The following is a 12,826-nucleotide window of genomic DNA, read 5'->3' on the forward strand; positions in this document are numbered from 1 at the left end:
GTTCAGTATAAAAAAACCTTTATCGGTAAAACCATTTATAATCATAAATATACAGGGATTAGCATGAGTTGCTTCTCCAACATACTGAAAATTTAGAAATAGCAGTCAAAGAACTACTGATTCCAAACTACAAATTTTTTCTCTAACGGATGGCGATATTTATGGCACACACAGAACAAAAAACAGAAGAGAAAAGCAAAAACAAACCTGCCTTATGTTAATTGGGTACGACGTTTCACGGTTAAGAGTATGAAGTTACTCTATTCCGATCTTCAGCCACAATATTCGAATAAATTTGAAAGTGTCTAATAAAAACTCATGTGAATTTTGACCATACGACATCAAAACCACGTGAGGAAGGCACTTATGAAATTTATCTGCTAGTCAGTTCAAACATTTCACTGTTCTGTGTGTGCCATAAATATCGCCATCCGTTAGAGAAAAAATTTGTAGTTTGGAATCAGTAGTTCTTTGACTGCTATTTCTAAATTCTCAGTATGTTGGAGAAGCAACTCATGCTAATCCCTGTATATTTATGATTATATATATATATATATTGCTCTGACAGTATAGTTGTTAGAATCAAAACATGCTGGGCCAAGTTCAGAGAGCTTTTACCTTTGTTGGTAAAAAAAAAGGGCCTCTCCCTCATAGTGAAAGACAGACTGTATGATGCCTGCATACAGACAATATACATGACAGTGAAACATGGGCTGTGACTAAAGAGGACATGCAAAGGCTTGAGAGAAATGAAGCCAGCATGCTGCACTGGATCTGCAATGTCAGTGTGCATATGCAACAAAATGTAGATGTTTTGAGAGAAAAATTGGTTATAGTGTGCAAGAGAGAAGACTGCACTGGTCTGGTCATGTGATACATATAGTTGAGAACAGCTGCATAAAGAAGTGCTGATTTCTAAATGTGGAGGGAGCCTGTGGAAGAAGAAGACATAGGATGAAGTGGTGAGAAATGATCTTCAGATGTTGAACCTCACAGAGGAAGATGACAAAGGGCTGAGAGACAACTGGTGATTGGCTGTACTCGTGAAGATCTGCCCAGCTAAGTGAATTCTATGTCCATAAACCTCATCCCCCTACTCCCCACAACCTACCCATACTGCTGCTGTTTTCTCCTCCTCTCCATTCTCCCTCACATATGTACCTACCTTCATGTATACAATATACCTGTTAAATCCCTTCCCCACATCATCATCATTTAATGTCTGTTTTCCCTGATGGCTTGGGTTGGACAGTTTGACTGGAGTGGGTAAGGCCAGGGGCTGCACCAGGCTTCATTGTTAGCTCTGACATGGTTTTTATGGCTGGATGCCCTCCACATTACAGAGTGTACTGGGTGCTTTTTATATGATACCAGCACCAGTATAAATCTCTGCTGTGGCTCACAGATTTTCTTGTGAACAGCAATGTACCAGATATCTCATTCCTTAGTCATCTCCTTCATATGACTTGGTGTCTTGAGACTGGCCTTCAAAACTTCGTCCCATGTCTTCCTGGGTCACATATCCTCCTAATTATCCCTTCCCTCTACATGTGCTTACTCATTACATCACTCAAGCTCTAGTTCCCAATCCTTCTGAAATCTTGTGAATTCACCCTCACCAATCTGTAGTCCACTTCCCTATATACATCCCCTTGTAACTTGGGTATATGGCCCCTGCCCTCTCCGTCACGTCTTCACCATATTCCCTCACCCCCCATCTGCAGAAGCCAGTTTCCCCTTCTAATGCTAGACACCTTTTCTGTCCTTTAATACTATTCCCCACAGTTGAGGGGTCTTGGTGACCTTGCTGCTGCTAGTGCCATGTAAAGAGCACCCAGTACACTCTGTAGAGTGGTTGGTATTAGGAAGGGTGAAAATATCAATACACATATGCACACGTGCGTTTTGTAATAGGTATAGGGATGTGAGAAAAGATTTTCATGTATGTATAAATAACTTAAGTATAAATATTCTTTTAAGTGTATATTTATGAAACGCTTAATTATATGGATGGATTGCAAATTGAAATAAAATGCAGTCATGTGAAAGAAAATTTGTATAGCAAATGTATTCAGTGCATCTTCTCAACCTACGACTGAGTTTTGTTCTGAGTGACTGGTAATATGTCGGATTTATATTTTTCAACACTATTTTCATTCATGCAACTGATGCTTGAAAGCGACTGAGTGAGAGACAGTGGCAGGCAGTGGATGCTTAAATCTGAGGGAGCTCTGCGTTGCCAGATGCTGCCATAGTTATCGTACACACAGCTGCCTAATGTCTGAAAATTGATTTTTTAAAATTATTACTTCCACCTTAGCGAAGGTGGAGGTATTGTTTTCAGTTGTGTTTGTTTGTTTGTCTGTGGACAAGATATCTCAAGAACCGCTGGATGGATTTCGGATGAAGCTTTCAGGAATGTCTGACCTCGTGGCTGGCACAAACTAATCAGATTTTGGGATTAATCTGGTACTGGACAAGGATTTTGGATTATTGTTGTGGTTTTTTTACTTAATTTTTGAGAGCAGTTGGGTTAATTTTTAGTATTCTTGTTTGTGAGAGCAGTTGAGTTTATTTCAGATATTCTCATTTTAAAAATCATATCTGGCTAATCATTGAGAGGATGTTGGTGTTGCCTTGGTGGAGGTTTGCACTCTCTGAGTGCTCGTTTTTATTTATTTATATTTTTGGCTGTAAGTGCAGATGACCATAAGTCAAGAAGGTGTACTTAGTTTAGTGATCAATTTGTGCGCATGTTATCAATGTTTTGTGTGTATGTACACAATACTTGCACGTAATTGTGAATATAAATATATACATTGTTTCTCAAGTATTATATTTCGTTTTGGGGATTGTGTGTGTTCATATAGAAGTGTATGTATATATAGCTATGAATGCATTTATATGAATTTTCATTATGTTTTATCATTCCTTTTGCATATGTATGGATCTATTTCGTTTGGTTGCATTTCAAAAATATATAACTTCAAAGTTATCTCAAATAACAAAATATATCTGTGAATAGTTAAGTGACTTGTCTTAGTGAAGGATTTACTACAGATATCACAGAGATATGGCTTTTCTCCCGTATGAATACTTTTGTGAGTAGTTAAATGACCTGTTTGAGAGAACGAGATGCCACAGATATCACAATGATATGGCCTATCTCTGGTATGAATATGTACGTATTTAGCTAAGTAACGTGTGGCAGCAAACGGTTTACCACAGATATCATAGCGATGGGGCCGCTCTCCAGTATGAATACATGTGTTGTGTATAGTTAATTGACTTGTCTGAGAGAAGAATTTACCTGTATGAATGTACTTATGAGTAGTTAGGTCACTTCTCCGAGAGAATGATATTCCATAGATATCACAGTGATACTGTGTCTTTCCTGTATGTATGTATCTCATATAGATATAGAAACGTCAACTGTGGAGTGGTTGATATAGAAACCATGCCAGAACAGACAATAGGTACTGGTCAGGCCCCTGGGCTTACCATCTCCGGTCAAATTATCCAACACATGCCAGCATGGAAAATGGATGTAAAATGATGATGACATCTAAAGCCAAAATAAGAATAATTCCTGTGATGGAGCATATAAAACAGAATATAAATAAGGCATCATAAATTGTATATAAGGTAGCATACACATATTATATTACGTTATAATAGAATATGCTTTCTATATTTATTTGTAACAATGACTGCATAGTGTTATCTCTGATTTATTATAATACAATTCTGTTATTTACTCCAAATACATTGATAGTATCTTTTGTTTGTTGTATCCAGGGAGAGTGATTGTGCTAATATCATTAACACCTGCACTGGTTCAATTCCACTCCTTTAGTATATTGACATAGTGACTCTCCCTAGACCTCAACAACATTTGTTTCAACACACGAATTCACATAAAGGAGCTGGCAAATGAGATACAAAAACGAAGTATCACTTCTACCTTCTGGAATATATATGCTTTCTGAACAAATGTTTTTATTTAGAATATTACTGATTCAGTGTGTCATAAATGCAGATATAGTTGTGGTTGGGAGGTTGTTATCATGCAGAGTTATATCTTCTTTTCTATGTGAATATATTTACAGTTAAATACCATATTTTTATCGAACGAGTTGATACTGTTGAATTTTGTTTTCCATACACATATATACAAGTTTAGTAAGATGAGATTTCAAGACAATAATTTATTGCATATATCACATTAGGTTTTCTCTTCTGTATGAATACATTTATGACAAAAAAGGTCTGATATCAAGCATCATTTAAGACAGATACCATAGCAATATGGTTTCTCTACCATACAAAAATGTCAGTGGTTAGTTAACTTACTACAAAATTATTCACTAGTTATTGATGTGATATGGCTTTTATTGTCTCCTGAACAAATTCCTCTATGCTTAGATAAAAGTCTTCTTTCAGAGAAGGACTTACCACAGATATCACAGTTATATGGTTTCTCACCTGTGTGAATACGACTGTGTTTGTTTATATCACTACTTGTGAAGAATGATTTACCACAGATATTACAGTTATATGGCTTTTCTCCTGTATGAAAACGGTTGTGAATAGTTAAGCTACTTCTTGCAGAAAATGACTTACCACAAATATCGCAGTGATATGGCTTCTCTCCTGTATGAATGTGTTTGTGTTTAGTCACATCACTACTTTGAGAGAATGATTTACCACAGATGCCACAGTGATATGGTTTCTCTCCAGTATGAATATATCTGTGAATAGTTAAGTGACTTGTCTGAGTGAAGGATTTATCACAGATATCACAGCGATATGGCTTTTCTCCCGTATGAATACGTTTGTGAGTAGTTAAATGACCTGTTTGAGAAAACGAGATGCCACAGATATCACAATGATATGGCCTTTCTCCAGTATGAATACGAATATGTTTAGTTAAGTAACGTGCAGCAGCAAATGATTTACCACAGATATCACAGCGATGGGGCCGCTCTCCAGTATGAATACATGTGTTGTGTATAGTTAATTGACTTGTCTGAGAGAAGGATTTACCACAGATATTACAGTAACATGACTTCTCTCCTGTATGAATGTACTTATGAGTAGTTAGGTCACTTCTCCGAGAGAATGATATTCCGCAGATATCACAGTGATACTGTGTCTTTCCTGTATGTATGTATCTATGTACTGTTAAATTACTTCTTGCTGAGAATGATTTACCACAGATATCACAGTGATATGGTTTCTCTCCTGTGTGAACATGTTTATGTACAGCTAAGAGGTAATTTTGAGAGAATGATTTACCACAGATATCACAGTGATGTGGTTTCTCTCCTGTGTGAATATGTTTATGTACAACTAAGTGATCATTTCGAGAGAATGATTTACCACAGATATCACAGTTATATGGTTTCTCTCCTGTATGAATATGCTTGTGTTTATTTAAGACACTTCCTTCAATGAATGATTTACCACAGATATCACACTGGTATGGTTTCTCTCCTGTATGAATGCGTTTGTGAGTAGTCAAGTGAACTCTTTGAAAGAATGATTTACTACAGACATCACAGTGATATGGTTTCTCTCCTGTATGAATGCGTTTGTGTTTAGCTAAGTTACCCCCTTCAGAGAACGACTTACTACAGACATCACAGTGATATGGCTTCTCTCCTGTATGAATGTATTTGTGCTTTTTCATTTTACTTCCTTGAGAGAATGTTTTACCACAAATATCACAGTGAAATGGTTTTTCTCCTGTATGAGTACGTTTATGAATAGTTAGACTGTGTCTTACAGAGAAAGATTTACTACAGATATTACAATGATATGGTTTTTCTCCCGTATGACTTCGTTTGTGAGTAACAAGTCTACCTTTCCGAGAGAACGATTTTTCACACATATCACAGTCATATGATGTTTTACCTTTTTCTTCTTTTTCATCGTCAGAAAAATCAACCCATGTTGACTGTGTTTTAAATTCAGTCTCATTTTCATATAATTCAATTTCCATAGTTTTACTTTCTCACCAAAATATACAGATGTTTTTCTTTTGGTTCATATATTTTATTTCTAATGTGTCTATTGCTATATTGTTATCTTCTTGAATATCTGAAGATGTTGCCATCTAATTAAAATTACAAAAAACACCATCCTGTAAAGACTGCAGAAGTAATTCAATCGTATAAACTGGGTCCTATATGTTCTCTGTAAGTCTTCAAAAGATCTTAATGGTGTTCATGCATATGGTTTTTATGCCAATGTCATCTGAAACAACAAAGAAAGAGAACAAAATGTAGAGGATACTTAAAAATATAACAGATTCAATAGTGCAAATTTTACTGCATTTCTAAATTAATAAACTGTAGATAAATCCATTTATTCAGATTTTACTTTTTCGAGACTTCTGGCAATTTGCTGTGTTTGAGAACACGTCAAACTAACTGAAATGGTAGCTGTGACTAGTGCTGGTGATACGTGAAAGGCGCCTATGTCAGTGACATGTAAAAAGTGCTGCAGACATGTACAAGGCACCTATGCTGGTGACATGCACAAGGCACCCATGCTAGTGGAAAATACAAGGCACCCATGCTGGTGACACATAAAAGGCACCCATGCTGGTAGCATGTACAAGGCACCTGTGCTGGTGACACATACAAGGCACCCATGTTGATGGCACGCACAAGGCACCTGTGCTGGTGGAACGTACAAGGCACCCATGCTGGTGGCATGTACAAGGCACTTGTGCTGGTGGCACATAAAAGGCACCCTTGTTAGTGATACGTACAAGGCGCCCATGCTGATGGCACGTATAAGGGGCATGCTGGCAACATGTAAAAGACCCCAGTACATTGTGGAGTGGTTGGCAGTAGGAAGGGCATCCAGCTGTAGAAACCAAGCTGAAATAGACATGGAGCGTGATGTAGCTCTCCAGCTTATCAGTTCCAGTCAAACTATCTAATGGACACCAGCATGGAAAAATGGACACTAAATGATGGATTTATCATAAATTATGCAATATACCATATTTGTAAACTACAACTAACTCTTCTGCTAATGTCACGTTAAATATGTATTGATTATCTTTTAATTGTTCCAGTCATTGGACTTGTGTCTTTTCTGGGGCAGAGTCTAGAAGGGTGTTAAGCAGATTAACCCCACCCTCAATACTCATTTTCATCAGTCTCTTTTGCTGAACTGCTAAGTTACAGGGACATAAATAAACCAATAGCAATTGTGAAGCATTGAGGGCGTGGACACAAACACATTGATGTGTGTGTGTGTGTGTAGGGTATTTGGGCTAATATGTTTGGTGTAGTTAGTTAAAGCTGTCATAATTGAATGAACATAAATGTATTGTCACATGGCAAAGAATGGATGTAGCTAGCAAGAATTTACAAAAGTTTCTAAAACTTGATCACGTGATCGTCACTGACCAATCAAAATGTATCCAAAACAGATACTGATTTGAGCTGTGTTGTCTCTATAAAAACAAGACAATTCTTGAATTCCAGTCAGAAGCAAGGCAGCTGCAGTACAGTACCATGTCTTTCTATCTTAACTTTTGAAAGTCAGAGAAATCTTTGAAACCAGTTAAGTCTTGAAAAATTAAAAAATAAAATATCTAAAAGAACCTCTGTGCATTTTCAACTTCTTATATATATATATATTGTTTAACTGACAAATTAAACAAATGATCAATTAGTTAGTTGGTCAGATATTTAACTAACTGACTAACAATAAAGAAGTGATTTTGAACCAGTATGTATTTGTTATTTGTGTTATGACCCTCCCAAAGCACAACACACTATATTCTTTCACTTCTTTCAGTCATTTGACTGCGGTCATGCTGGAACACTGCCTCAAGGGATTTTAGTCAAACAAATCAATCCCAGGACTTATTCTTTTTTAAAGTTTAGTACTTATTTTATCGGTTTGCTGAACCACTAAGTTATGGAGACATAAACACACCAACACCAGTTGTCAAGTGGTGATGGTAGGACAGACACACACACACACACATATATATATATATATATATATATATATATATATATATATATATATATATATATATATATAAAAACAAAAGTAAATGAGTATATGCATATATACGTACAGGTATGTGCATACCGACATCCACCTGTATGTATAGGTGCATATCTGGGTACAGGACATTGCAAACAAACGTAGACGAGAACACACGAGCCACATAGAGAACATTCTACTTCTTCAGCTACCCACGTTTTAACACCGGCGTTTCGACGAGCTTGATGCATCACACACCGGCTCATGTATATATATATATATATATACATGAGCCGGTGTGTGATGCATCCACATTATCTACCAAATTCACTCATAAGGCATTGGTCGGCCTAGAACTACAGTAGGAGACACATGCCTAAGGTGCCAAGCAAGGGGACTGAAGTTAAAACCACGTAGTTTTGAATCAATCCTTACTGAATAAGTCTATAATGAAATGTGTACAAACTATCACCTTCCCAATTTATTTTTAAGATGGAAGGATATAGTTTGAGGCAAACCTGACAGCTATTTATAGTAGGTTGAACAACAATGTAGAGGCTTTTTTTCTTTTTCTAGCACCAAAACTCTCACCGAGAAAAACCTAAGAGAGGGGCATAGCATGAATTACGGCTCTCTTCTTTCTTAAATACAATACAAAAAAATTGTGATGCCTGTTATTATGCGTGTGTGTGAGCTCAACAATTTTCTTTTTCATATTAAATAACTATATAATCGTAATTTGTACACTCTGAAAGCTGTTTGTAGAAAATTTCATGAAAAAAAAAAAAAAAGCCCTTCCATTTTCCCAAAAGCTATGAAGAAACAAAGACGTCTAGTGTGAATTTTCCGAAACTCTTCACATCACCCTCGGAAAATATCCTTTTCAACACAGATTCCGATATAATCGAGATATACAATATTTGAAGCGTATTTGTAGAAAATGTCATTGGAAAACATCCATTTTTCTGAAAGTTATGAAAAAATGAAAGTCGTTTGTGAGGATAGGGGCCACACCCATGTGGAAGTATGCCCAATCATGAATATGACGTTTATAAAAACCATATATTAGTGTTCAATACGTATTATATGTTAGCTGTTTATAGTATACATACCAGTGTTCATTGTGAAATATCTTTAGTTTTAAAAGTCTACTTTGAGTAAAGATACGACTTTGAATAGAGCGGAAATTTAAACAAAAGAGTATCGCAAATATATTTGTTTTTTTCTAAATACAATAAAACACATGATACATAATATGACATTCGATTTCGAATTCTTTCGTGGCTAGAGTGTTTTTCAGAATATTTTTAAAACTAACTGATAGAAACTATACTAAAAATAACAGTCTCATCTTGAAGATTTATAATAAAAAAAACCAACATAGCACACATATAAAAGAAACTACAACACTATAGGATGTGCGTAGTGATTGAGAAATGTTTTATAAATGATATGGATATAATTGTGTGGCAGATGAGACGTTTTATAAAAGATATCTTATAACTGTGTGCGTTAGTTGAGAAATATTTTATAACGGATATCGTTATAACTGTTCGTTAAGGAACGTTTTATAAAGGATGTTATAAATACGTACGCGATAGTTGAAGAACCTTTTATAAAGGACATTGCAATAACTAAGGAATAATAAATCAAAAACTGTGTTTATCTGATACCACGACGGAACCGGAAATACGCCTATTACATCTGCAGCTCTATAAAGTTTAGGAGAAGTAACTCTCATTAGATCCCCTTACCTGGCTAACCAGAACCTTTATTCTAACTACATAGCTTCAAGTTTTCAAACAAAAATATGACATCGATTTTCCAGAACCTTTGGATCCAAGCTTTTCCAGATTACGGATTTTTCCGAACCAGGGATGGTCATATTGGTGAAGACATTCTAAATTAAGCAAATATGAAAAATTTTACTTAAATAATTAAGGCGGAGGGCTTGGCAGAATCGTTAGCACGCCGAGCGAAACGCTTAGCGGCATTTTGTCTGTCTTCACGTTCTGAGTTGAAATTCCGCCGAGGTTGACTTTGCTTTTCATCCTTTCGGAGTCGATAAAATAAATATCAGTGAAACACTGGGATCGATGTAATCGATTTTCTCCTACCCCCGAATTTCAGGCATTGTGCCATACTAGAATGGATTATTATTATTATTATTAACTGCGAAATCATTATCACGCCAGGCGAAATGCTTAACAGCATTTCGTCCTTAATTATTGGATAAAATAAGCACCAATTGTAAAATTTGAAACCATTATTATTATTATTATTATTTCATATATGCGCAACACATTAGAGTGCCGAAAAATTCCTACAAGTAACCTTAGAGTCCAAATCTTCCTCCTGGCTGTCCCTAATAAAACTGTTTTCTGGAGTGGCCTAAAACCTAGTTTAGTGATACTCCATCTCCATCCATCTGCTTAAATCTTTAAGAATAATTTCTAATCAACTGATTTTAAAAAAACCCCGAAAAAGAGTGGAAATTGCGTGTATGCATATGTGTGTGCGCGTGCAATAATAAGATATTTCTGTGTTATCGTCAACAGTGTAATGATTTGGTATTGAGGTGATGATGATCGGGTGAACATGAATTCTGTTGAAATTTCAAATGAAAAATATTTATTTTTTTACCGTTGAAAAAAACATGGAACAATAGCGCAGGTATTCACATAACAATAATTAGAGGTTGAGTTTAGCAGTATGACAATATAATTGATTGGAATGATTTGGTTGATTCCAGGAGTTTGCTGATCCAGCTGTGGCGCTACCATCGCTGTTGTTGTTTACAGTCTTGACTGCTATGGTAACTGCTCTCTGGCTCTCCTCTGTTTAGAGGTTGAAATGTACAAAACATATTGCTGGTGTTCGTGTTGTGGCTGTGTGGTAAGTAGTTGTTTTTAGATGCTTTACAACTACCAAATAGTCTTCACGCACAAATGCATGCACACACACACATACAGACGTAAACCTGTATGTACACAATGGACGTCCATACCATTTCTGCGACCATATTCATTCGCAAGGTACTGATTGGCTTGGGGTTATAGTAGAAGACAATTGCGCAAATGTGTCGTGCAGTAGGATTAAGCCAGAAACCAGGTGGTTGCAAAAGTGAGCTTCTTAACTTCAGACCCCTATATCTGTACGAGTATGTGTGTGCACATATGAACCGTTGGTTTCACTTTCTGTACCTTGTAAACGCCCACCTTCTCTCATCCGTATCTGCTCAATACCCTCTCATCTTTCTACAGTTCCTTCCCTATTTATGCTACCTACCACTCATGAACTAATACAAAGAGTAAATCTGATGTTCAACCACCATCTCCACTACCATCTGCATCTCTGCAGTTCTTTCCTCCTGCCATCGCATTACTTTAGCAACAGGAGATCAATGTGTTAATATCCAATGAACCCTTGTCTTTTACACCTGCGCTGTTCTGTTGACACTCCTTGTTCTTCAAGTCACTTCCCAATTAATAGCCATCATTCTTCTACCAGTTACTCAAAATGGTGAGCTGGCAGAAACGTTAGCATGCCGGGCGAAATGCTTAGCGGTATTTCGTCTGCCGCTATGTTCTGAGTTCCAATTCAGCCAAGGTTGACTTTGCCTCTCATCCTTTCGGGGTCGATTAAATAAGTACCAGTTACACACTGGTGTCGATATAATCAACTTAATACGTTTGCCTGTCCTTGTTTGTCTCCTCTGTGTAGCCTCTTGTGGGCAGTAAAGAAATAAGAGACATTAGCACATTGGCCAAAATGCTCAGTGGTATTTTGTCTGTCTTTACATTCTGAGTTCAAATTCTGCCGAGGTCCACTTTGCCTTTCATACTTTTGGGGTCGATAAATTAAGTATCAGTTGCGTACTGGGGTTGATCTAATCAACTGGCCCCCTCCCCGCAAATTTTGGGCTTTGTGTCTAGAGTAGAAAAGATTCTTCTACCAGTTACTGACATTCATTGCATGCATTCATGCACATATACAAATACACGCATGAATAGACAAACACATGCACACACACACGTACCCACATGCACAAACATACTCATGGTCACACATACAAAAATACATACATACATGCATGCATATACACATACATAAATACACACACACATACGTACATATAACCAGAAATGACTGCCAAAAGTAGCAATAATTATCTAGGTCGTTCAATCTTTCTCAACCGACCAATGGGCTAATTGAATAAACCTATCAATAACGAACTCATAATGACTACTGGAAACAGGTGTTAGTCAAATTTACTTTGATAAAGAAATATGGAATGACCATTATTCATGCCTTGTCTTATATATATATATAGAGATTGGAGCCTGGTGTTGCCATCCGGTTTCACCAGTCCTCAGTCAAATCGTCCAACCCATGCTAGCATGGAAAGCAGACGTTAAACGATGATAATGATGATGATGATGATGATATATATATATATATATCTTATCATCATCATTGTTTAATGCCTGCCTTCCATGCTGGCATAGGTGAGACTGTTTGACAAGGGCTGGCCAAGCAGAAGCCTGCACCAGACTTCTGTATCGGTTTTGACAGGATTTTTACAGCTGGATGCCCTTCCTAACACCAACCATTCAGCAGAGTGGACTTAGAACTTTTACATGGCACAAGCACAGGCAAGGTCAGTTTTGGCAAGGTTTTTACAGCTGGGTGCTCTTCCGAATGCCAACCACTTTACAGTGTGGACTGGGTGCTTATAAGTGGCACCTGCATTGACAGGGTCACCAAGCACATACAAGACGCACAAAAAAAAAAAACACTTTTGAAG

At 36.9% G+C, this 12,826-nt stretch overlaps 3 protein-coding genes across 6 annotated transcripts in view; 1 reads left to right on the forward strand and 2 right to left on the reverse strand.

Annotated features, from left to right (window-relative positions):
• Positions 1 to 2,915: 2,915 nt before the first annotated feature.
• On the reverse strand, positions 2,916 to 3,413 carry LOC128251193 (zinc finger protein 239-like). The gene has a single exon (XM_052977778.1). The coding sequence runs from the start codon at positions 3,411 to 3,413 to the stop codon at positions 2,916 to 2,918; it is 498 nt and encodes a 165-aa protein (XP_052833738.1).
• A 775-nt stretch (positions 3,414 to 4,188) lies between these two features.
• The window catches only part of LOC128251055 (zinc finger protein 665-like), a 14,628-nt gene continuing 5,990 nt past the window's right edge, over positions 4,189 to 12,826 (reverse strand). Inside the window, exons 1-2 of one of the 4 annotated variants that reach the window (XM_052977375.1) lie at positions 10,663 to 10,832; positions 4,189 to 6,258 (exon numbers count right to left, since the gene is read on the reverse strand). In XM_052977375.1, the coding sequence (XP_052833335.1) occupies positions 4,361 to 6,004 (1,644 nt within the window). In that variant the 5' untranslated portion in view covers positions 6,005 to 6,258; positions 10,663 to 10,832 and the 3' untranslated portion in view covers positions 4,189 to 4,360. Of the gene's footprint in view, positions 6,259 to 9,613; positions 9,723 to 9,773; positions 9,867 to 10,662; positions 10,833 to 12,826 lie in introns of those variants that run through there. The other 3 variants (XM_052977376.1, XM_052977373.1, XM_052977374.1) reach the window with 3 other exon arrangements.
• LOC106868404 (zinc finger protein 239) overlaps positions 10,846 to 12,826 on the forward strand; it is a 12,110-nt gene continuing 10,129 nt past the window's right edge. The window contains exon 1 of the mRNA XM_052977377.1: positions 10,846 to 10,914. The gene's annotated coding sequence lies outside the window, so the exon portion shown is untranslated. The remainder of the gene's footprint in view (positions 10,915 to 12,826) is intronic.

The sequence above is a fragment of the Octopus bimaculoides genome, chromosome 28, assembly GCF_001194135.2.
Source record: "Octopus bimaculoides isolate UCB-OBI-ISO-001 chromosome 28, ASM119413v2, whole genome shotgun sequence".
Classification (NCBI taxonomy): domain Eukaryota; kingdom Metazoa; phylum Mollusca; class Cephalopoda; order Octopoda; family Octopodidae; genus Octopus; species Octopus bimaculoides.

Excerpts from the sequence above, each read along its gene's own strand:
- LOC128251193 (XM_052977778.1), bottom strand. The coding sequence starts at position 3,413 with ATGAGATACATACATACAGGAAAGACACAGTATCACTGTGATATCTAT.